Source organism: Salvelinus fontinalis, unplaced genomic scaffold (genome assembly GCF_029448725.1).
Source record: "Salvelinus fontinalis isolate EN_2023a unplaced genomic scaffold, ASM2944872v1 scaffold_1942, whole genome shotgun sequence".
NCBI classification, from domain to species: domain Eukaryota; kingdom Metazoa; phylum Chordata; class Actinopteri; order Salmoniformes; family Salmonidae; genus Salvelinus; species Salvelinus fontinalis.
In genome coordinates this window covers 1-24,047 of record NW_026602151.1, presented here as the reverse complement: position 1 = coordinate 24,047, position 24,047 = coordinate 1, and the positions used below count along the sequence as shown (strand labels likewise).

The window sequence follows — 24,047 nt, the reverse complement described above, 5'->3', positions numbered from 1 at the left end:
CAAGCTCCTTCTCCTTCTCCTTCTCTCTCTCTCTCCCTCTCAAGCTCCTTCTCCTTCTCCTTCTCTCTCTCTCTCTCTCTCTCTCTAGCTCTCTCTCACTCTCTCTCTCTACTCTGGTGTGGAGGGTACAGGCTAGTAGTTGGTGATGATCTCGTGGATCCAGGGCAGCAGGGCACAGACCTTGGTGTAGACACCAGGATAGTTGGGCTGGGCACAGCCAACACCCCAGGACACGATGCCATGCAGCTCTCCGTTACATACCAGGGGACCGCCGGAGTCACCCTGAGAGAGACACAGAGGGAGAGAGAAAGATAATGAATTAATATATAAATGAATAAACAAACAAATGAAATGTTCTGTTTGTGAGGTTACAGGGGTATTCTCCATACCTGACAGGCGTCCTTGCCTCCCTCCAGGTATCCAGCACACACCATGGTATCAGTAATCTGGCCAGGGTAGGACTCCTCACAGGCCTTCTTAGACAGGATGGGGATGTCCACACACTGCAGGTTAAATGGGTTGAACACTGACAGAGAGAGAGACAGAGAGACAGATGAGAGACAGAGAAAGAGATAGAGACACAGTTGGGGAGAGAGAGAGAGAGAGAGAGAGAGAAGGTTGGGGGAGAGAGAGGGGGGGAAAGAAAATATACAGTAAGTGGTATTCTTAGAAGTAGCTACCCTCTCAAGTAAATTGATTTGCTGATTTCCCATCAACATGTAGACCTAGCGTGAGCTATAATTTCAAGAAAATGTATTTTAGTTGATTACATTCAATAACCCATATTTTCTCATCTCATCCCAATCTCATTGTCATTCCACCCCATCCCATACTACACCCCATCTACATAAATACCCGAGTCGGTGTAGATGTTTCCCCATCCAGACACCACACACATGTCACCGGCCTTGGGGCAGGCTGTGGGCAGGGCGATGGGCTTGACAAACTTGTTGAGAGTGACAGGGTGTGCCAGCTTCAACAGCATAATGTCGTGGTCCAGGGTCTGGTAGTCATAGCTCTGGTGCCAGTAGATGGCGTCCACAGACATGTACTGCTCCGTTCCTTCGTGCTCCCAGATGTGGTGGTCACCCAGGATGGCAAGCTGACTCCAAGGACTGGAGGGAGGGAGAGAGAGGGAGAGAGAGAGAGAGAGAAGGAGAGAGTGAGAGAGCGAGCGAGAGAGAGAGAGGACATGATTTATGAGAGGAAGGAGAGCAGAAAGGGATGAAGGTGAATAAGTGGACAGAGGAAGGCAGAGAAGATAAGAAGGAGAGAGGGGAAGACAGAAAGTGAAGACAGATGGAAAATTGGAGAAGGGAGAGGATAAAAAAAATAGAAACCTTTACATGAAGAGGCCTTTGGGAGGCACAGTAAAGGGAAAGGATGGTTGACAGTGACCCTGCAGTACTCACTTCATCCAGCAGTGGGCGGCAGAGATGATCCACTGGTCGTTAATGAGGGAGCCACCACAGAAGTGGTAGCCGATGTTAAGAGAGGCTTGCCAGGGCTGGGAGTGAGCCTCACACTCATAACCCCCCACAATCCTGTCATCCATAGGAGCTGCCGCTGAGGGAGGGAAGGAGTGGAAGGGAGAGGGAGGGTCAGAGGAGAAAGAGAGTAGGATGGAGAGAGGGAGAAGTGTTCAGAAAGCATGACAGGAAGAAGGTGACAGAAGACAGAGAGATGCAGAGGTTAGAGATAATGTTATATTATACAAGATGGGCAAAAGGAGAGCATTAAGCTGATGTCCACATTGTCTGTAAAACATGTGTGTCTCTATGCGTGTCTCTCTGCGAGTCTCAATCCGTGTCTCTATGCGAGTCTCAATCCGTGTCTCTATGCGAGTCTCTATGCGTGTCTCTATGCGAGTCTCTATGCGTGTCTCTATGCGAGTCTCTATGCGTGTCTCTATGCGTGTCTCTATGCGTGTCTCTATGCGTGTCTCTATGCGTGTCTCTATGTGTGTCTCTATGCGTGTCTCTATGTGTGTCTCTATGGGTGTCTCTATGCGTGTCTCTATGTGTGTCTCTATGTGTGTCTCTATGCGTGTCTCTATGTGTGTCTCTATGGGTGTCTCTATGCGTGTCTCTATGCGTGTCTCTATGCGAGTCTCTATGCGTGTCTCTATGCGTGTCTCTATGCGAGTCTCTATGTGTGTCTCTATGTGTGTCTCTATGTGTGTCTCTATGTGTGTCTCTATGTGTGTCTCTATGTGTGTCTCTATGTGTGTCTCTATGCGAGTCTCTATGTGTGTCTCTATGTGTGTCTCTATGTGTGTCTCTATGTGTGTCTCTATGTGTGTCTCTATGCGAGTCTCTATGCGTGTCTCTATGCGTGTCTCTATGCGAGTCTCTATGCGAGTCTCTATGCGTGTCTCTATGCGTGTCTCTATGCGTGTCTCTATGCGTGTCTCTATGGGTGTCTCTATGCGTGTCTCTATGTGTGTCTCTATGTGTGTCTCTATGCGTGTCTCTATGCGTGTCTCTATGCGTGTCTCTATGTGTGTCTCTATGCGTGTCTCTATGCGTGTCTCTATGCGTGTCTCTATGGGTGTCTCTATGTGTGTCTCTATGGGTGTCTCTATGCGTGTCTCTATGCGTGTCTCTATGGGTGTCTCTATGCGTGTCTCTATGTGTGTCTCTATGCGTGTCTCTATGTGTGTCTCTATGCGTGTCTCTATGTGTGTCTCTATGTGTGTCTCTATGCGTGTCTCTATGTGTGTCTCTATGGGTGTCTCTATGCGTGTCTCTATGTGTGTCTCTATGCGTGTCTCTATGTGTGTCTCTATGCGTGTCTCTATGCGTGTCTCTATGCGTGTCTCTATGCGTGTCTCTATGCGTGTCTCTATGCGTGTCTCTATGTGTGTCTCTATGTGTGTCTCTATGTGTGTCTCTATGTGTGTCTCTATGGGTGTCTCTATGTGTGTCTCTATGTGTGTCTCTATGTGTGTCTCTATGCGTGTCTCTATGTGTGTCTCTATGCGTGTCTCTATGCGTGTCTCTATGTGTGTCTCTATGTGTGTCTCTATGTGTGTCTCTATGGGTGTCTCTATGGGTGTCTCTATGTGTGTCTCTATGTGTGTCTCTATGTGTGTCTCTATGGGTGTCTCTATGGGTGTCTCTATGTGTGTCTCTATGTGTGTCTCTATGCGTGTCTCTCTGCGAGTCTCAATCCGTGTCTCTATGTGTGTCTCTATGTGTGTCTCTATGTGTGTCTCTATGTGTGTCTCTATGGGTGTCTCTATGGGTGTCTCTATGTGTGTCTCTATGTGTGTCTCTATGCGTGTCTCTCTGCGAGTCTCAATCCGTGTCTCTATGTGTGTCTCTATGTGTGTCTCTATGTGTGTCTCTATGTGTGTCTCTATGTGTGTCTCTATGTGTGTCTCTATGGGTGTCTCTATGGGTGTCTCTATGTGTGTCTCTATGCGTGTCTCTATGCGTGTCTCTATGCGTGTCTCTATGTGTGTCTCTATGTGTGTGTTTGTTACCTGCAGCCCCCAGGAGTGTGAGTACAATCAGGCCAATCATCGTGCTGCTGAGACAAGTCTTCATTTACCAGACTGGACATGTGCACTCCGCGATTCTCTACATTTATACCTTTATCTCAACTGATATCCCTCCACCCTGCCCTGCCCCCTTTCCAAGTCTCTCGTGCCTGATGCCCCACCCCAAACTCTCCTGCCCCATCATGCCTCATCTTATCACAAACTCCCCTTACATTCTACCAGGTACTCAGAGCATGCGTTTATCCCATTCCTCATGCCAATGTCATCATGGGACATTTAGTTATTGGAATAAGTCACAGCTGCAGCTGTCTCAACCTTGGGACTTTGGACAGAAAGTGTTTAGTGTTGAAACAGTTGTGCTGTTGGCCAGATTGTCAGAGTGGTAGGATCATTGAGACTTTTTGCAACACCTCAAAGAAGAGGAGGGAAAAAAGTTGTTGTACTTTTCAGGTACTAGTTCTAACATCACAGGTGGCCGTTTCTCTCACAGACCCTGGCCTATATTCAAGGGCATACCAAGAGTACTAAAGAATAGTAGCAGAGATAAGGAAGGCTCTATGAGTACAATTTGAATAGAACCAGACAGAAAGATGATTTTCACATTTAAAATGTTATGCAATCAGAACATTCAACAGAATAATTGGTTGTTCTGTAAGATGCAACATTGGAAAGCGAATAGACTTTGTGGGATGAGCACAGGCTGTTAAGTATCCGTGGTCCTTTTGATATTGCATATGGCCAGCCATGGGTACATGTCCTTATGTGCCACATGCCACTTCAAAAGGCTAAATGTCTGTCACATTCAGTTTGCCAGCTACTGGTTAATCATCAGCTAGGTGTACACTCCCCTACATATTTATTTGGGCAGTGAAGATAAAACTTTTTATTTGGCTCTATACTCGGACATTTTGGATTTGAGAACAAATGTTTTATACACTACATGGCCATATGTATGTGGACACCCCTTCAAATTAGTGGATTTGGCTCAGCAACACCCGTTGCTGACAGATGTATAAAATCAAGCACAAAGCCATGCAATCCCCATAGACAAACATTGGCAGTAGAATTACCCGTACTGAAGAGCTCAGTGACCTTTAACGTGGCCCCGTCATAGGATGCCACCTTTCCAACAAGTCAGTTCGTAAAATGTCTGCCCTGCTAGAGCTGCCCCTGTCAACTGTAAGTGCTGTTATTGTGAAGTGGAAACGTCTAGGAGCAACAATGGCTCAGCTGCAAAATGGCAGGCCACAAAAGCAGGTGTCCACATACATTTGGCCATGTAGTGTATGAGGCGACAGTACAGAATTTCACCTTTTATTTTAGGTGCTTTCATACATATCTGTTTTATCGTTTAGAAATGAATGCACTTTTTGTATCTAGTCACCCCATCACTTATAGTGTATTTCGTTTAGTATTTGGTCCCATACTCCTAGCACACAATGACTACATCAAGCTTATGTATCTACAAACTTGTTGGATGCAATTGCAGTTTGTTTTGGTTGTGTTTCGGATGATGTTGTGCAAATGGTAAATAATGTATTGCGTCATTTTGGAGTCAAGTCAGTTTTATTGTAAGTAAGATGTTCCCGAACACTTCTACATTAATGTGGATGCTACCTTGATTACAGATAATCCTATTACTAGCCTATTCAACCTCTCTTTCGTATCGTCTGAGATCCCCAAAGATTGGAAAGCTGCCGCGGTCATCCCCCACTTCATAGGGGGAGACACCTTAGACCCAAACTGTTTTAGACCTATAGCCATCTTGCCCTAGCTTTCTAAAATCTTTGAATGCCAAGTTAATAAACAGATCACCGACCATTTCGAATCCCACCGTACCTTCTCCACTATGCAATCTGGTTTCCGAGCTGGTCATGGGTGCACCTCAGCCACGCACAAGGTCCTAAACGATATCATAACCGCCATTGATAAAAGACAGTACTGTGCAGCCGTCTTCATCGGTTTGGCCAAGGCTTTCGACTCTGTCAATCACCGCATTCTTATCGGCAGACTCAATAGCCTTGGTTTCTCAAATGACTGCCTCGCATGGTTCACCAACTACTTCTCAGATAGAGTTCAGTGTCTCAAATCGGAGGGCCTGTTGTTCGGACCTCTAGCAGTCTCTATGGGGGTGCCACAGGGCTCAATTCTCGGGCCGACTCTTTTCTCTGTATATATCAATGATGTCGCTCTAGCTGCTGGTGATTCCCTGACGACACCATTCTGTATATATCTGGCCCTTCTTTGGACACTGTGCTAACTAACCTCCAAACGAGCTTCAACGCCATACAACACTCCTTCGTGGCCTCCAACTTCATTTAAATGCTAGTAAAAATAAGTGCATGCTCTTCAACCGATTGCTGCCTGCACCCTCCTGCCCGACTAGCATCACTACTCTGGACGGTTCTGACCAAGTCTAACCTGTCTGGTTAGACTGTAAACTCTCCTTCCAGACTCACATTAATCATCTCCAATCCAAAATTAAATCTAGAATAGGCTTCCTATTTCGCAACAAAGCCTCCTTCACTCTTGCCGCCAAACATAACATTGTAAAACTGACTATCCTACCGATCCTTGACTTCGGTGATGTCATTTACAAAATAGCCTCCAACACTCTACTCAGCAAACTGGATGTAGTCTATCACAGTACCATCCGTTTTATCCCCAAAGCCCCATATACTACACACCACCGTGACCTGTATGCTCTTGTTGGCTGGGCCTCACTACATAACCGTCGCCAAACCCACTGGCTCCAGGTCGTCTATAAGTCTTTGCTAGGTAAAGCCCCACCTTATCTCAGCTCACTGGTCACCATAGCAACACCCATCCTTAGCACGGGCTCCAGCAGGTACATTGCACTGGTCATCCCCAAAGCCAACACTTCCTTTGGCCGCCTTTCCTTCCAGTTCTCTGCTGCCAATGACTGGAACGAATTGCAAACATCGCTGAAGCTGGAGTCTTATATCTCCCTCTCTAACTTTAAGCATCAGCTGTCTGAGCAGCTTACAGATCACTGTACCTGTACATAGCCAATCTGTAAATAGCTCACCCAACTACCTCATCCCCTGTCACGACTTCTTCCAAAGTCGATGCCTCTCCTTGTTCGGGTGGTGCTCTGCGGTCGACGTCACCGGTCTTCTAGCCATCATTGATCCATTTTCCATTGGTTTTGTCTTGTCTTCCTACACACCTGGTTTCAATCCCATTCATTACCTGTTGTGTATTTAACCCTCTGGTTCCCATCATGTCTTTGTCAGAGATTGTTTTGTGTTCAGTGTCGTGTTGTTTGTATTTGGTGCGCGACGGGTCCTCGTACCCGATTTGTTTCATTTTGTATTTATGGTTTTGGAGTTATGTTTTGTTTTATTAAATTACTCAATTTTACCAAGTTTAATTCTCCTGCGCCTGACTTCCCTGCCACCTATACACACTAATTTTGACAGAATCTCTGACCTACAATGAAGTCAGCAGGAGAAGGTACCCCGGCCAGGGGAGGTGAAGGAGTGCGTCATGGAACATACAGCGATTATTTACAAACTTAGCGCTGCCGTGGATCGCGTTGTCCAGAATATGACCTGGTGGGAGACACAGGGAGTTTTCCCAGCGCCTCCACCAGCACAACCGGGGTCTCCCCTGAACGCCCCTTTCCCACCTGAACCTAGCAGGATCCAGCTATCCATGCCACAGGAATACGACGGAGATGTTGCTGGCTGCCAGGGGTTCCTCCTCCAACTAAGCCTGTACTTGGCCACGGTCCACCCAGCTCCATCGTACCGTGAGAAGAGTTTCGCCTTCGTCTCGTGCCTCACCGGTAAAGCCTTGGAGTGGGCCAGCGCTGTGTGTGGAGGGGGAGATGCAGCATTGGACGATTTTGAGGAGTTCACCTGCTGTTTCCGGACAGTATTCGACCACCCACCTGAGGGCAGAGCGGCGGGTGAGCGCCTCTACGATCTGAGGCAGGAGACGAGGAGCGCCTAGGAGTTTGCACTGGAGTTTAGGACCCTGGCTGCCGGAGCTGGATGGAGCAACCGGGACTTGATCGACCATTACTACTGTAGTCTACGTGAGGACGTCCATCGGGAGCTGGCTTGCAGAGACACCACCCTCACTTCCGACCAGCTGGTGGACCTGTCCATCCGGCTGGACAACCTGCTGGCTACTCGCGGACGTCCAGATCGGGGTTTGGTTGTTCCATCCTCCCGCACATCCTCTCCGATACCTATGGAGGTGCGGTGCACAGGGAGAACGGAGGGGGTTCCCGCTCGTGCACCATATGTGGCCACAGAGGTCACACTGCTGGTCGGTGCCGGGTTAGTTCCTCTGGGTATCGAGGTGGCAGGCAGGGCACTCTGGCGTCACCACAGGTGAGTAGGCACCATTCTCATCCAGAGCCCTCTGTTGCACATATGTTTGTCTCTGTTACCTTTCCTGAATTTCCCCCGCTTTCCCAGCATAAGGCGCTAGTAGATTCAGGCGCGGCTGGGAATTTCATTAACAAAGGATTAGCTCATAGTTTAGGGATCCCCATTGTTCCTGTGAATATGCCTTTCCCCGTTCATGCTTTAGATAGGCGACCATTAGGGTCAGGGTTTATCAGGGAGGCAACCGCTCCTTTGAGTATGGTAACGCAGGGGGGTCACAAGGAAAAGATTAGTCTTTTTCTTATTGATTCTCCTGCGTATTCCGTGGTGCTGGGCCTACCCTGGTTAGCTTGTCATAACCCTACTGTTTCGTGGCCACAGAGGGCTCTCACGGGGTGGTCGCGAGAGTGTTCAGGTAGGTGTTTAGGGGTTTCTGTTGGTGCTACTAAGGTGGAAAGTCCAGACCAGGTCTCCACCGTGCGCATTCCCCCAGAATATACCGATTTGGCTCTCGCCTTCTGTAAAAAGAAGGCGACTCAATTACCACCCCATCGACGGGGGGGCTTGTGCGCTAGATCTCCTGGTAGACGCTGCACTTCCCAGGAGTCACGTGTATCCCCTGTCGCAAGCGGAGACGGTGGCTATGGAGACATATGTCTCTGAATCCCTGCGTCAGGGGTACATTCAGCCCTCCATTTCACCTGTCTCCTCGAGTTTCTTTTTTGTGAAGAAGAAGGATGGAGGTTTGCGCCCGTGCATTGATTATCGAGGTCTCAATAAAATCACAGTGAGATATAGTTACCCGCTACCTCTTATCGCTACGGCGATTGAGTCAATGCACGGGGCGCGCTTCTTCACTAAACTGGATCTCAGGAGTACGTACAATCTGGTGCGTATTAAGAAGGGAGACGAGTGGAAGACTGCATTTAGTACCACCTCAGGGCATTATGAGTACCTAGTCATGCCGTATGAGTTGATGAATGCTCCATCAGTCTTCCAATCATTTGTGGATGAGATTTTCAGAGACCTGCACGGGCAGGGTGTAGTGGTGTATATGTAAGACATTCTGATATACTCTGCTACACGCGCCGAGCATGTGTCCGTGGTGCGCAAAGTGCTTGGTCGCCTGTTGGAGCATGACCTGTACGTCAAGGCTGAGACATGCTTGTTCTTCCAAGAGTCCATCTCCTTCCTAGGGCATCGGATTTCCACGTCAGGGGTGGAGATGGAGAGTGATCACATTGCAGCCGTGTGTAATTGGCCGACTCCCACCACGGTAAAGGAGGTGCATCGATTCTTAGGGTTTGCCAACTACTACCGGAGATTTATCCGGGGTTTTGGTAATGTTGCTGCTCCCATTAGCTCACTGATAAAGGGGGGCCGGTGCGCTTGCAGTGGTCAGCTGAGGCGAACAGGGCTTTTAGGCACCTGAAGGCTCTGTTTACCTCGGTTCCTGTGTTGGCTCATCCGGATCCCTCTTTGCCGTTCATAGTGGAGGTGGATGCATCTGAAGCTGGGATAGGAGCAGTGGTCTCTCAGCGCTCGGGTACGCCACTGAAGCTCCGCCCCTGTGCCTTATTTTCGAAGATGCTCAGCCCGGCGGAGCGAAACTATGATGTGGGGAACCGGGAGCTGTTGGCTGTCGTCAAGGCTTTGAAGGCGTGGAGACATTGGCTTGAGGGGGCAAAACACCCTTTTCTCATCTGGACTGACTATCGCAATCTGGAGTACATCCGGGAAGCGAGGAGACTGAATCCTCGTCAGGCAAGGTGGGCCATGTTTTTCACCCGTTTTGTGTTTACCCTCTCTTACAGACCAGGCTCCCAGAACGTGAAGGCAGACGCACTGTCCCGGCTGTATGACACAGAGGTCCATGGATCCCACTTACATACTCCCAGCCTCTTGTTTGGTGGCGCCGGTAGTGTGGGAGCTGGACGCGGACATTGAGCGGGTGTCACGTGCAGAGCCCTCACCCCCTCAGTGTCCAGCTGGGCGTTTGTACGTTCTGTCTGCTGTTCGTGACCGACTGATCTATCGGGCCCACACGTCGCCCTCCTCTGGTCATCCTGAGATAGGTCGGACGGTGCGCTGTCCTGATGGGAGGTACTGGTGGCCCACTTTAGCTAAGGACGTGAGGATTTATGTTTCCTCCTGCTCAGTGTGCACCCAGAGCATGGCTCCTAGACACCTGCCCAGAGGTAAGTTACAACCCTTACCCGTTCCACAACGGCCGTGGTCACACCTGTCGGTGGATTTCTTAACTGATCTTCCACCTTCACAGGGTACCACCACGATCCTGGTCGTTGTGGATCGTTCTGTCGTCTCCTCCCTTTGCTCGGTCTCCCTACGGCCTTACAAACTGCGGAGGCTCTGTATACACACGTCTTCCGGCACTATGGGTTGCCTGAGGATATAGTGTCTGATCGGGGTCCCCAGTTCACGTCAAGGGTCTGGAAGGCGTTCATGGAACGTCTGGGGGTCTCGATCAGTCTTACCTCAGGTTTTCACCCCGAGAGTAATGGGCAGGTGGAGAGTTAACCAGGATGTGGGTAGGTTTCTGCGGTGTTATTGCTAGGACCGGCCGGGGGAGTGGGCGAAATTCGTGCCCTGGGCAGAGATGGCCCAGAACTCACTACGCCCCTCCTCCACTAACCTTTCTCCCTTTCAATGTGTATTAGGGTACCAGCCAGTTCTGGCTCCATGGCATCAGAGTCAGACCGAGGCTCCTGCGGTGGACAATTGGTTCCGGCGCACGGAGGAAACTTGGGAGGCCGCCCACGTTCACCTTCAGTGCGCCATACTGCGCCAGAATGTTGGCGCAGACCGTCACCGCAGTGAGGCCCCGGTGTTTGCACCAGGGGACAGGGTCTGGCTCTCGACCCAAAACCTGCCCTGCCGGAAGCTGGGTCCACGGTTTGTGGGGCCGTTTAAAATCCTGAGGAGAGTGAACGAGATATGTTATAGGTTACAGCTACCCACTAATTACCGTATTAACCCCTTGTTCCATGTGTCTCTCCTCAGGCCGGTGGTGGCTGGCCCGCTCCAGGAGGCTGAAGTGCGGGATGTTCCTCCGGGGCGGAGGACATCGAGGGGGTCCCGACGTACTCCGTTCGATCCATTTTGGATTTGAGACGTCGGGCGAGGGGACTTCAGTACCTCGTGGACTGGGAGGGGTACGGTCCTGAGGAGAGACGCTGGGTTCCGGTGGAGGACGTGTTAGATCCCTCCGTGCTGTGAGAATTCCACTGTCTCCATCCGGATCGCCCTGCGCCTCGCCCTCCGGGGAGGGGGGTACTGTCACGACTTCTGCTGAAGTCGATGCCTCTCCTTGTTCGGGTGGTGCTCGGCGGTCGACGTCACTGGTCTTCTAGCCATCATTGATCAATTTTTCATTTTCCATTGGTTTTGTCTTGTCTTCCTACACACCTTGTTTCAATCCCATTCATTACATGTTGTGTATTTAACCCTCTGGTTCCCATGTCTTTGTCAGAGATTGTTTTATGTTCAGTGTCGTGTTGTTTGTATTTGGTGCGCGACGGGTCCTCATACCCAATTGGTTTCATTTTGTACTTATGGTTTTGTTTTATTAAATTACTCCATTTTAACAAGTTTAATTCTCCTGCGCCTGACTTCCCTGCCACCTATATACACGAATTGTGACATCCCCATATTATTACTTACCCTCTTGCTCTTTTGCAGCCCAGTATCTCTACTTGCACATCATCATCTGCACATCTATCACTCCAGTATTAATGCTAAATTGTAATTATTTTCGCCTCTAGGGCCTATTTATTGCCTTACCTCCCTACTCTTCTACATTTGCACACACTGTACATAGATTTTTCTATTTTTCTTTTTGTGTTGTTGACTGTACGTTTGTTTGTAACTCTGTTGTTTTTGCTCTGCTTTGCTTTATCTTGGCCAGGTCGCAGTTGTAGATGAGAACTTGTTCTCAACTGGCCTACCTGGTTAAATAAAGGTGAAATATATATTTTTTAATTATAAATGAATAATGATGTTACAGATGGACAAAGATCATGCCCCCAAAACATACTAACCTCTCACCATTACAAATAACAGGGAGGATAGGATTGTCTTGGAGGTATGATATTCATGCATCTGTAACTTTATCACTCATCATTATTCAAGATTCATTCATGATTATCATGGTAGCATCCACATGAATGTAGAAGTGTTCAGAAACATATTCTATTCTTATTAACAATAAAAGTGACTCCAAAATGATATTTATATCATTCATTTCTACTGGGCACAACATAATCTGAAACACAACCAAAACAAACTGCAAATGCATCCAACAAGTTTGTAGAGTCACAAGCTTGATTTAGCAGTGGTGTAAAAAGTATTACATTTTCATTCTTGAGGGCAGATAGGGTGTGAGGGGTAGGGGAGGGCAGATAGGGTGTGCTGGGTAGGGGAGGTAAGGTAGGGTTTGTGGGGTGGGGGAGGGCAGATAGGGTGTGTATAAATAAAGTCCATGCGCGTGTCCAGGTGTCTTTGATCAGCCAGTGTTCACCGGACAGACAGACACCATGAGACTGCTCGCTCTGATACTGCTGGTTGGAGCTGCTGGTAATTAAACACATACACACACACACACACACACACACACTTTAACATACTCTACCAATTATATATCAAAAACTATTCGTAAGGAATATTAATCTTACCTATAGCTTATAACAGCTTTCAACTTTTTTACCAAACAGGCTGTTTCTATGTGATGTAGAACAATTCTGATGAATACTATTCAGAGTGCAACAATGTCCTCATCTCTCCCCTCTTGTGACCACTCTCTCTGTATGGTGTCTCTCTCTGTGTGTTTCAGTGGCAGTGCCCCGTGAGGATGGTAAGATCATCGGTGGCCAGGAGTGTGAACCTCACTCCCGACCGTGGATGGCCTCCCTCAACTACGGGTACCACTTCTGCGGAGCCGTGCTCATCAATGAGCAGTGGGTGCTCTCTGTCGCTCACTGCTGGTACAAGTGAGTAAGGGTGGAGGGCAGGGGAGGGAAAGGGAAAGGGGGATACCTAGTCAGTTGTACAACTGAATGCATTCAGCAGAAATGTGTCTTCCGCATTTAACCCAACCCCTCTGAATCAGAGGTGCGGGGGTCTGCCTTAATCGACATCCACATCTTCGGCGCCCGTGGAACAGTGGGTTAACAGCATTGCTCAGGGGCAGAACAACAGATTCTGGGCCAATATGAACCAAAAGGAGGGCTCTTCTATGTCTTCCGCAGTGTGACACTTTGAATCTTATCAAACTGACATGAGGTTTCTCTGTAATCATAGTTGTATCACCCTGTCTTTCCCTTTGTCCTCTTCCTCCTCTCCTTCCTCTCCTTCGTCCTCCTCTCTCAGCCCCTACGCTATGCAGATCATACTTGGAGAGCACAACCTGCGTGTGTTTGAGGGAACTGAGCAGCTCATGAAGACTCAAAACATCATCTGGCATCCCAGGCAAGCTACACCCACACTTACCCCTTACAGATCACTTTAGGGAAGCCATTTTATAACAACTGAACCCAGGCTGAATGGGGTTTTATCACATGCAATACAAATCCCTTGGCCTATCTCTGTTCTTCTCTTTGTAGCTATGACTACCAGACGCTGGACTATGACATGATGCTGATCAAGCTGTTCCACCCTGTGGAGATCACTGATTATGTGAAGCCCATCCCGCTGCCCACCAGCTGCCCATACGCAGGCCTCCCCTGCTCCGTCTCTGGCTGGGGCAACATCGCCACCGGAGAGGAGGGTGAGACAGACCAAATACCCCTGCACTTTACCTTTACAAAACTATAACCACAGAAATTACACCCAAACACACTATACCAAACAAACTTTACCAACATTAATTATACCCTCAGTACCTTTATCCACACACACTCTAACAACACAAGCCTCACCCGGAGAGGAGGTATGACTACGGATAAATTATATTAAATAACTAAATCTCCCTGCCTTTTATTTCTTTCTCAGTTAACATGCCCGCCCGTCTGCAGTGTCTGGATGTGCCCATACTGGAGGATGAGAAGTGTGAGATGGCCTACCCTGGCATGCTTACCCGCAGGATGGTGTGTGCTGGATATATGGACGGAGGCAGAGACGTATGCAACGTACGTACAGTATATGACACCTTTTTGATGAGCCCTTTTACTATCTTTGTTGTTTAGTCATTTATAAAACACAGTGGTAAATATTAGGATCAACCTGAATTGATTTCTTACCTCTCTCTCTGTCTCTGTCCCTTTCCTCTCTCTCTCTCTCTTCCTCTCTCTCTCTCTCTCTCTCTCTCTCTCTCAGGGGGACTCTGGCAGTGGTCTAGTGTGTTTGGGTGAGGTTCATGGCCTGGTGTCCTGGGGTCAGGGCTGTGCCGTGCCCGGATATCCCGGAGTCTACGTCAAAGTGTGTGAGTTCCTCCCCTGGATCGATGAGACCATGAAGGCCAACATGTAACACCACTAGCTGCTTTCCTCCCTGTCTCTCAGACCTCCACTCCTCCAAACTCTTCCTCCCTGTCTCTCAGACCTCCACTCCTCCAAACTCTTCCTCCCTGTCTCTCAGACCTCCTCTCCTCCAAACTCTTCCCCTCTCTCTCTCGTTCTCCTCCTAGTTCAATACTAAGGTGGAATCAGCACAGAGTGTAAGCATGTCAAACACAATAAAGCCTGAAGTTACACTATCTTCCGTCTGTCTGTTTTAGAAACTACACTTTCATTACTATGTGCATTTTTATTGGTATGATCAGTGGGCAAACTTCTGAGTACATTTTAACAACTTGAGGGAGGTGCAAAATATTTATTTGGGTTTCATGTTGGATCATATTAACATACAACTATAGTATGTAGGCTATATACCGTACTAGTCATACATCCCGGACAAGGTTCTGAGGGACTCTGCCCCAATTTGCAGTCATGAATTAAAGCCGAGGTTTGTAATATGTTTTAAGTATGGGGTAAATTATGAGGTAGCATATTGTCAATGCCCTACATACACACATCAAGCAATGAAAGAATGTGACCAGTTATTGGAACTGTGCAGCAGCTAACTCTGTCTGCTGTGCAGCAGAGGGCATCCGTGAGTTGTTCCATCAGTCTGTCCTTCTCCATTCACTTTGATGTTATTATTAGTAGATCAACAGGGCATTCTCCCTCCATATTAAGGCATACACAAGATACATACAGTGGGGCAAAAAAGTATTTAGTCAGCCACCAATTGTGCAAGTTCTCCCACTTAAAAAGATGAGAGAGGCCTGTAATTTTAATCATAGGTACACTTCAACTATGACAGACAAAATGACGGAAAAAAATCCAGAAAATCACATTGTAGGATTTTTAATGAATTTATTTGGAAATTATGGTGGAAAATAAGTATTTGGTCAATAACAAAAGTTTCTCAATACTTTGTTATATACCCTTTGTTGGCAATGACAGAGGTCAAACGTTTTCTGCAACAGCCCCAAAACATCATTGCTCTAGAGGAGATCTGCATGGAGGAATTGGCCAAAATACAAGCAACAGTGCGTGAAAACCTTGTGAGGACTTACAGAAAACGTTTGACCTCTGTCATTGCCAACAAAGGGTATATAACAAAGTATTGAGATAAACTTTTGTTATTGACCAAATACTTATTTTCCACATTAATTTGCAAAGAAATTCATTAAAAATCATACAATGTGATTTTCTGGATTTTTTTTTCTCATTTTGTCTGTCATAGTTGAAGTGTACCTATGATGAAAATTACAGGCCTCTCTCATCTTTTTAAGTGGGAGAACTTGCACAATTGGTGGCTGACTAAATACTTTTTTGCCCCACTGTATACATAAGGTACAGAAGATTAACAATGGCTGTTTTTCAGGAACAGTGGAAATGGACCTTTCTTATTGCTATTATCCATCCATTCTTGAGTCAGTCAGAGATGTTGTGCTTATCTTTTCTCCCAGAGTCAGGAGGACATGGTTCTCTCCCGCTCTCTCTGGCTGCACCCGAACTCTGACGTCCGTTCACTCCTTTCTTTGTCTCTTCTGTTTCACTGAATCTGAGGCCCCTAACCAGGCTGCTCCACCTACAAGATAAATGTTAGATCAATAGATAGATAGATAGATAGATAGATAGATAGATAGATAGATAGATAGAGAGAGGTTAGTGAAGGGTTCACTAACTCTCAGTGTGTGTTACAGTAAGTGGAAAAGCCCCTGTAAAATAGTTTATTATGGTAAAGAACAGCCCTCCACTCCCTCCCTCCCTCCCTCCCCCTCCTCTCTGATACTCACCCTCTCCACGGGACTGGGAGGAGACACAACAGGAGTGGAGGTTTGGCTCTGAGACAGAATCCTCACTGTTACCAGAGAACACAACAACATTCACCACCGTCATGTTTTAACACTTTGGAAAGCTAATACTGTATACAAGGTGCTATACAAATAATGTTTACAATTAAAACATGGTACATGTGGCCACATTTACTATTTTATGTATAGCAAGCATATTGCTGTGTTACACTAAAAATAAACACACACTTTTTGAAGAAAGTCCCATTGGGGACAGGCATGGATGGCATGTGAGAGATTGGGAGTGTGGGCGGTTGCCTGAACCCCCCAGAATTCTCCCCCTCACTACTAGCTAGCTCCTCCCACTGGCATCTTAAGGGGAGGAGACAGAACACAAGAGCTCTCAATCAAGTTCAATGAGGAAGTACTGTAACGTAACCAAATGATTTATATTTAGTTGTGTAACATTAAGTCACACACAAAGTGGTGAGGTTTCAGGTTATTGAGCAAACCATACAAACCAAAAGTGTTTCTAAAAAAATGTATTCAGAAAACTGTATGGCTACGGCCAGTAAACATCAGACCTAGGGAGGAACAAACAGTGAGCTAACATTGGTCACATTGCCCTATTTTATTTGTCTATCTCCTGAGCTTCTTTAGGATGTAGGCTACAGTACACAATTATTTTCTTTCTGACAGACATCTTCCATATGTCTTAAAAGCCTAAAATGCAGTTATCCATCCACTGCTGTATGCATTTAGAGCTCACCTGTTAGTGCTGGCAGTGTGGTGTGTGAGCGCTCTGTCTGAGGGGGTGTCACTGTGAGCCTGTGGTGAAATAAGGACACACCTTTACCTGTCTACCGAAGCCCCAGTTATCAGTGAATATGGGTTAGACTTCTTATTTCCATTGTGGTACTGTTACTATCAATTCTGTAGAGTGTGTGTATGGGGGAACTTACAGAACGCGAGTTAGAGTGGGAGTATTTGGCCAGTATATCGGGCACAGAGGGCCGTAAGGGGGCTTGTGGGGAAGGGCAGTGGGAGGAGGTGCTCTGTTTGGGAGGGAGGGGTGGAACAAGGCGAGAGCTGGGGAACTGGTATTCTTCAGACGACATCTGCATCAGAGAAAGAGAGAGATAGAGAGAGAGAGAGAGAGAGAGTCAATGCAAGAGAAAACCCCCTGAGACAGAGACAGTAAAAGAGAACCCCACCCCCACCCCCACACACAACAAAACACACCCTCTTCATATAGGCCAGGTTTTTCATGACTAGCTGTACATCCTCCAGGTCATCTTCCTCTTCCTCTTCCTCGCTGACAGACAGGTAAGGCTCCACCAGGATTGACTCTGTCCCTCTGATGTCACAGCGACAGTAAGGGCAGGTGTGTCCATCCGACTTCTGCAACACATGGAATGATCACCCCAGGTTTAGCAGAAAAAACATTATCTACACATCTGTACTGTCTGTTAATGTGTGGAAACTCATGTGTCGGTGTATGTTTGTGTATTGTTGTATCAAATCAATTCACATTTTATTTGTAACATACTTGGTAACAACAGGTATAGACTAACAGTGAAATAGTTACGGGCCCTTCCCAACAATGCAGAGAGAAAATGATTGCTGTATGTCAAAAAGATCCCTGGGATGATGCAGTAATTTGGTTCCGTCAAGAGCATTCCTGAGCAGATGCATTTCCCATGCTGAAAGTGTAATAGCCCTAATATTGTCCTTTCTGTGTGTTATTTGCATTTACAGTTAAGCAACTGGTTTAGCATATCAAATTAAGATTGAGCATTCTACCGTAGTTCACTTTGGTAAAAACCGGAGTATTCTGTTCAAATCTATTCTATTGTGTCTTCTTGTCCCCTGAATTGTGACTGTGACAGTGTGTGTCAGTGTGTGACAGTGTGTGAGAGTGTGTGACCAGGTGAGGAGTGGAAACTCTAAGGGCGAGTCTCCTCAGTGTGAGTGTAGCATGAGGAGGATGTACGCTTCGGCTCACACAGGAAGTCCTAACCCACATGTTAGGACACGATGGCCAATAATACTTCTCTAGGTGCTGCTACGCCGGTTCACCTACTGATGTGTAGTGGGCTGGTTCACTGACTGACGCACAGACGGACAGACTAGCCTACTGACAAACTAACTGACAGATTAACTGACTGACTGACTGACTGACTAACTGACTGATTAACAGGTGGATGGGAAGACATGAACTGTCTGACCAAAAAACAATTCCATACAGTTAACCCAAATTGGTATGTTGATGATATATAATAATAAAAGAGGATATGGCTGGTGATGTCAGAGACATTGTGTGAGCGAACGATGTGTGGTTTGGCTTTGAGGATTTTGTTGGTGACGTGGTCAATCACAGAGTAGGCATACCTGCCATCCCGTGAGGCAGGGTTGGCACAGCAGGTGTCCGCAGGGCTGGATGCGTGTGTCCTTGTCTCTCTCTGTACAGATCTTACACAGCTGGAAGGTACTACCCATCTCACAGTACATCTCATACTCGTCCTCTGTGACTTTGACCCTGCTTCTCTGTGCTGGTTCACACAGACTGGTGAGGTCTGGGTTCACATCACGTCCGTCAGGGTAAAGATAGCTGCAGACAAACACAACACAGAATTACACACACATTATGTAAAACGATTACAGGCCTGTGCAAATGTTGTGTGTTAGTGTTGGTCAGCTGTTTGTTCACCTGCACCCACCCACAATTTTTAATAACCTATCAGCACTCTGTCATGGGAAAAAAAGGTTGAAAGGGGTGTATCTTGGCTATAAAAGACCTTTGTACTTTTGTCTCGCCACTCTCAACGGATCATTAGAAATGGTGGATCGTTGACAAGTCATTGCTATTGCAAAGCTCTCATTATTAAAGATTTAGTTGAAGTATAACTCTGACTTGTGTGATAAGTTTTTCTCTCCTCATTTGATAGTAAAGAAATGAACCACCACAACTCCTGTTCCCAAGTCAAAATTTTGCCTACATTTGGTGTATCATTTTACTGCAAGAAATGCTTAATTCTGCAGGAGTTAACATTAAGGCTATGTGAGAAGCTATAGACGTACTGTTAGTGTCCAGATTTTGGTTTCCATTGAACCCATCTGAACAGTAGACTACAGTTCCTTTGACTTGCCATAGGCCTATTTGAAGTCCCCATCTTGTGACTGTCAAATTTGTATAGAGTCTCACAATCATCACACATAAATAACATAACATCACACTGCTATCATCCTCTTTTACCACTTCACAAATCTTTCCCAAACATGACTTTTATGGCCCTCCCTTTCCTTTATTTTCAACTCTTCATTTCACAGCTTTTCTCTAATTGAATTAAACTCTGGCATTGTCCTTTTTGCCTCCATGTATTGAAGTGAGCTTTTTCTGCCAGTTACCATAAGCATTTGGCGATTGGCGTGTACACTATTTAGCACTTGTACAGTTAGGCCCTAAAGCTTAGGCTTATGCTCTAAAGCCATTGCCAGAAGGCCTAATATAATTAAATTAAAACCTCAATGTTTGTGGATTTTTGAAGGTATTGTTTTCTCTTTATTCAAATCGCTCGCCACCCACCGTCCCTTCACCCACACAATACTTAATGACCCTGAACCCACCGTCCCTTCACCCACACAATACTTAATGACCCTAAACCCACCGTCCCTTCATCCACACAATACTTAATGACCCTGAACCCACCGTCCCTTCATCCACACAATACATAATGACCCTGAACCCACCGTCCCTTCATCCACACAATACTTAATGACCCTGAACCCACCGTCCCTTCACCCACACAATACATAATGACCCTGAACCCACCGTCCCTTCAGCCACACAATACATAATGACCCTGAACCCACCGTCCCTTCACCCACACAATACATAATGACCCTAAACCCACCGTCCCTTCAGCCACACAATACTTAATGACCCTGAACCCACCGTCCCTTCATCCACACAATACATAATGACCCTGAACCAACCCCACGGATATAACCACCTTTTTTATGAGTCAACCCGCGCATCACTAGTGTGTGTGTCAGTTGAGGCTACTGAGGGGAGAACGGCTCATAATAACGTCCGGAACGGCGCAAATGAAATGGCATCAAACACCTGGAAACCATGTGTTTGATGTATTTGATGCCATTCCACTGATTACACTCCAGTCATTACCACCAGCCTGTCCTCCCCAATTAAGGTTCCACCAACCTCCTGTGGTGTGTCCATGTGTATGTTTACTCACCAGCCCTCCCTGAAGCCCTGGATGAGGGCCTGGTAGAGAGGTGTATTCTGGGGGATCGTCTGTACGATGTCGCCATCACCAGTCACATGACCAATGGCCCACTGGCCCATCCGAGTGCAGCTCAGACGGAAGACGTAGCTGGACAGAGATACACAGTTCACATGGAAACGTCTTTACTGTAGTTGATACAGATTTGACCATGAAATACAGGTAACCGCCAAAATAAAAGAAACCCCAACATAAAGTGTCTTAACAGGGCGTTGGGCACCACGAGCCAGAACAGCTTCAATGCATCCTTGGAATAGATTCTACAAGTGTCTGGAACTTTATTGGAAGGATGCGACACCATTCTTCCATGAGAAATTCAATAATTTGGTGTTTTGTTGATGGTGGTTGAAAACGGTGCCTCAGGCGCCGCTCCAGAATCTCCCATAAGCGTTCAATTAGGTTGAGATCTGGTGACTGAGACGGCCATGGCATATGGTTTACATTGTTTTCATGCTCATCAAACCATTCAGTGACCTCTCATGCCCTGTGGGTGTCATCTTATGGGGGCATAGCCATAGTAGCCCAAATAATGGGCAAAATAATGGCCTGCCCAGCATTTTTGTACATGACCCTAAGCATAATGGGATGTCAATTGCTTAGATAGCTCAGAAACCACACCTGTGTGGAAACACCTTCTTTCATCCTTTCATACTTTGTACCCCTCATTTCCTCAAGTGTTTCCATTATTTTGGCAGTTAACTCTACTTATCTAGGTATTATTCTTTACTATCACTATAATTATAATGATAGTGTGTCCCATTAAAAGTAATCACTGCAGATATTGTTGTAGGTTATGGTAAACCTCCTCTCTTTTCTACTGAGCCCCTCCTATCCCCCTGTTCCTTCCCTTCATCTACTCTCTCTCGCCAAACCCCAACCCATCCACCCTCAAACAATCTCTCCTGTCCTCACCTCCCGGGCTGGTGCAGGTAGTTTTGGAGGCGGGCTTTGACCTGGTCGTAGGTGAGGAAGGCCATGTACCCGGGATGGGTCACTGCCAACTGGTTCCAGTTCCTCAGAAGAGACCTCCAGGGCTGACAGGAGAGGGGAGGACATATTTACTATCAGTTGAAATATGTGTTATTATTTTCCACTTTGGAATGTTCTGGCTTTCTTTAGACAGTGGGAGACAGAAAGAATGGGATAGACATCTTGGAAAGTGGCAGAATGCATGTTCACTGAACATTATGTGAGGTGTCTAATTAACCCGGATGTAGGGCTACTTAGAACAGGGCTAACATATATGGATCACGTGTACCTGGAATAGCCTGGTGAAGATGTCAAACTCGAACACTGAGATGTGGTTGTTACAGGTGAGATCTATAGTTGACTTTAGAGCCATGGACTCCATCCCCTCTTCAAAGTCATGGACCCAAAGGAGATGCTGCTTAAAACTGCTCCACTGCACAATACACCTAGGAGAGAGAACGAGAGGAGAAGAGGAGAGGGTGAAAGGAAGAAGGAAAGTGAGAGAAAGAGAGTGAAAGTGAGAGGAGTGAAAAAGCAAGTGGAGGAACAGAATACTTTCACAAGACTAGAAAGAAACTGCCTACATCACCAGTCAAAAGTTTTAGAACACCTACTCACTCAAGGGTTTTTCTTCATTTTTACTATTTTCTACATTGTAGAATAATAGTGAAGACATAAAACAATGAAATAACACATGGAATCATGTGGTAAGCAAAAAATCGAAATATATTTTATATTTGAGATTCTTCAAATAGCCACCGTTTACCTTAATGACAGCTTTGCACATTCTTGGCATGCTCTCAACCAACTTCATAAAGTAGTCACCTGGAATGAATTTCAATTAACAGGTGTGCCTTCTTAAAAGTTGATTTGTGGAATTTCTTTCCTTCTTAATATGTTTGAACCAATCAGTTGTGTTGTGACAAGGTAGAGGTGGTATACAGAAGATAGCCCTATTTGGTAAGGACCAAGTCCATATTATGGCAAGAACAGCTCAAATAAGCAAAGAGAAACGACAGTCCATCATTACTTTAAGACATGAAGGTCAGTCAATACGGAAAATTTCAAGAACTTTTGAAAGTTTCTTCAAGTGCAGTCGCAAAACCCATCAAGAGCTATGATTAAACTGGCTCTCGTGAGGACCGCCACAGGAATGAAAAACCCAGAGTTGCCTCTGCTGCAGAGGATAAGTTCATTAGAGTTACCAGCCTCAGAAATTGCAGCCCAAATAAATGCTTCACAGAGTTCAAGTAACAGACACATCTCAACATCAACTGTTCGGGGGAGACTGCGTGAATCAGGCCTTCATGGTCGAATTGCGGAAAAGAAACCACTACTAAAGGACACCAATAAGAAGAAGTGACTTGCTTGGGCCTAGAAACATGAGCAATGGACATTAGACCGGTGGAAATTTGTCCTTCTCCTTTGGAGATTTTTGGTTCCAACCTGCCGTCTCTTTGTGAGACGCGGTGCGGGTGAACGGATGATCTCCGCATGTGTATTTCCCACTGTAAAGCATGGAGGAGAAGGTGTTCTGATGTGGGGTTGCTTTGCTAGTGACAGTGTCTGTTATTTATTTTGGAATTCAAGGCACACTTAACCAGCATGGCTCCCACAGCATTCTGCAGCGATACGCCATCCCATCTGGTTTGGGCTTAGTGGGACTATCACTTGTTTTTCAACAGGACAATGACCCAACACATCTCCAGGCTGTGTAAGGGCTATTTGACCAAGAAGGAGAGTGATGGAGTGCTGCATCAGATGACCTGACCTCCACAATCCCCCGACCTCGGCCCAATTGAGATGGTTTGGGATGAGTCGGACCGCAGAGTGAAGGAAAAGCAGCCAACAAGTGCTCAGCATTTGTGGGAACTCCTTCAAGACTGTTGGAAAAGCATTCCAGGTGAAGCTGGTTGAGAGAATGCCACGAGTGTGCAAAGCTGTCATCAAGGCAAAGGGTGGTTATTTGAAGAATCTCAAATATAAAATATATTTTGATTTGTTTAACACTTGTTGGTTCCTACATGATTCCATATGTGTTACTTCATAGTTTTGATGTCTTCACTATTATTCTACAAGGTAGAAAATAGTCAAAATAAAGAAGAATCCTTGAATGAGTAGGTGTTCTAAAACTTTTGACCAGTAGTGTATATACAAATAGACTGTTCCTATTTGTGGAATATTCTGTCAAGCCCACGTCCCTTATTCCATTCTAGTTCCACTGTTACCCCACCCAACACTCACTTGTTTCCAAATGCTCGCCTCCAGAACTCTCCGGCCTCTGTCTTAGTCAGCCTAAAGGTGTCGCCTTGAAAGCTTCCCTCGGGAAACATGGCCCTTAGCTCACAGAGCATGTGACTGAAGAGCAGGGACAGCTTGGTCAAGTTTCTCCTGTGAATAACAGAAAATAACATTAAGCTATTCTGAGCTTTTTACAATGTATCAACTAGGGTGATAAGGGTAGGCTTTCTGGTCCATAGCTTAAAATGCAGCAGCGGCAGCTAGAATGAAAATAAACTTTAGATCTCATAGACATAATGGGTATTGTACCCTCTAACAAGCAGTAATGTATCCCTCTCTTTCTCTCTCTCTCAGTTCAATTCAATTTAAGG

General features: G+C 46.4%; 3 protein-coding genes across 6 annotated transcripts; 1 reads left to right on the top strand and 2 right to left on the bottom strand.

Moving 5' to 3' along the window:
• Positions 1 to 6: 6 nt before the first annotated feature.
• LOC129850348 (trypsin-2-like) lies at positions 7 to 14,208 on the bottom strand. 2 transcript variants are annotated; one of them, XM_055916796.1, is made up of 5 exons: positions 14,121 to 14,208; positions 1,413 to 1,566; positions 856 to 1,115; positions 390 to 526; positions 7 to 282 (listed from the first exon to the last, which is right to left on the bottom strand). In XM_055916796.1, the coding sequence occupies exons 2-5, from the start codon at positions 1,553 to 1,555 to the stop codon at positions 133 to 135; spliced, it is 690 nt and encodes a 229-aa protein (XP_055772771.1). In that variant the 5' UTR covers positions 1,556 to 1,566; positions 14,121 to 14,208; the 3' UTR covers positions 7 to 132. The 2 variants fall into 2 exon arrangements, with proteins under 2 accessions (XP_055772771.1, XP_055772770.1); XM_055916795.1 differs by lacking the exon at positions 14,121 to 14,208 and adding an exon at positions 3,488 to 4,997.
• Positions 1,595 to 14,575, top strand: LOC129850349 (trypsin-like). 3 transcript variants are annotated; one of them, XM_055916797.1, is made up of 9 exons: positions 1,595 to 1,691; positions 10,888 to 11,099; positions 11,792 to 11,845; positions 12,379 to 12,459; positions 12,716 to 12,872; positions 13,252 to 13,350; positions 13,485 to 13,648; positions 13,873 to 14,009; positions 14,197 to 14,575. In XM_055916797.1, the coding sequence occupies exons 4-9, from the start codon at positions 12,420 to 12,422 to the stop codon at positions 14,347 to 14,349; spliced, it is 750 nt and encodes a 249-aa protein (XP_055772772.1). In that variant the 5' UTR covers positions 1,595 to 1,691; positions 10,888 to 11,099; positions 11,792 to 11,845; positions 12,379 to 12,419; the 3' UTR covers positions 14,350 to 14,575. The 3 variants fall into 3 exon arrangements, with proteins under 3 accessions (XP_055772772.1, XP_055772773.1, XP_055772774.1); XM_055916798.1 differs by having other exon boundaries at positions 10,888 to 11,845; XM_055916799.1 differs by lacking the exons at positions 10,888 to 11,099; positions 11,792 to 11,845 and having other exon boundaries at positions 1,611 to 1,691.
• A 1,090-nt stretch (positions 14,576 to 15,665) lies between these two features.
• Positions 15,666 to 23,826, bottom strand: LOC129850347 (E3 ubiquitin-protein ligase CBL-like; the record flags this gene model as incomplete). Its single annotated transcript, XM_055916794.1, has 10 exons — positions 15,666 to 15,957; positions 16,166 to 16,230; positions 16,932 to 16,990; positions 17,125 to 17,280; positions 17,405 to 17,563; positions 18,554 to 18,773; positions 20,419 to 20,556; positions 21,379 to 21,500; positions 21,725 to 21,881; positions 23,680 to 23,826. Coding segments are annotated over 10 exons (1,285 nt in total), but the record flags the coding sequence as incomplete, so codon positions are not given.
• Between the last annotated feature and the right edge of the window lie 221 nt (positions 23,827 to 24,047).

Bases quoted from the DNA above. Each gene is read 5' to 3' on its own strand.
- LOC129850348 (XM_055916795.1), bottom strand. From the start codon at position 3,551: ATGAAGACTTGTCTCAGCAGCACGATGATTGGCCTGATTGTACTCACA. The intron at 1,116-1,412 runs GTGAGTACTGCA...CCCTCCCTCCAG, and splicing joins GCCGCCCACTGCTGGATGAA to TCCTTGGAGTCAGCTTGCCA. The intron at 283-389 runs GTATGGAGAATA...TGTCTCTCTCAG, and splicing joins GAGGCAAGGACGCCTGTCAG to GGTGACTCCGGCGGTCCCCT.
- LOC129850349 (XM_055916797.1), top strand. From the start codon at position 12,420: ATGAGACTGCTCGCTCTGATACTGCTGGTTGGAGCTGCTG. The intron at 12,873-13,251 runs GTGAGTAAGGGT...CTCCTCTCTCAG, and splicing joins GTCGCTCACTGCTGGTACAA to CCCCTACGCTATGCAGATCA. The intron at 13,649-13,872 runs GTGAGACAGACC...TTTCTTTCTCAG, and splicing joins CATCGCCACCGGAGAGGAGG to TTAACATGCCCGCCCGTCTG.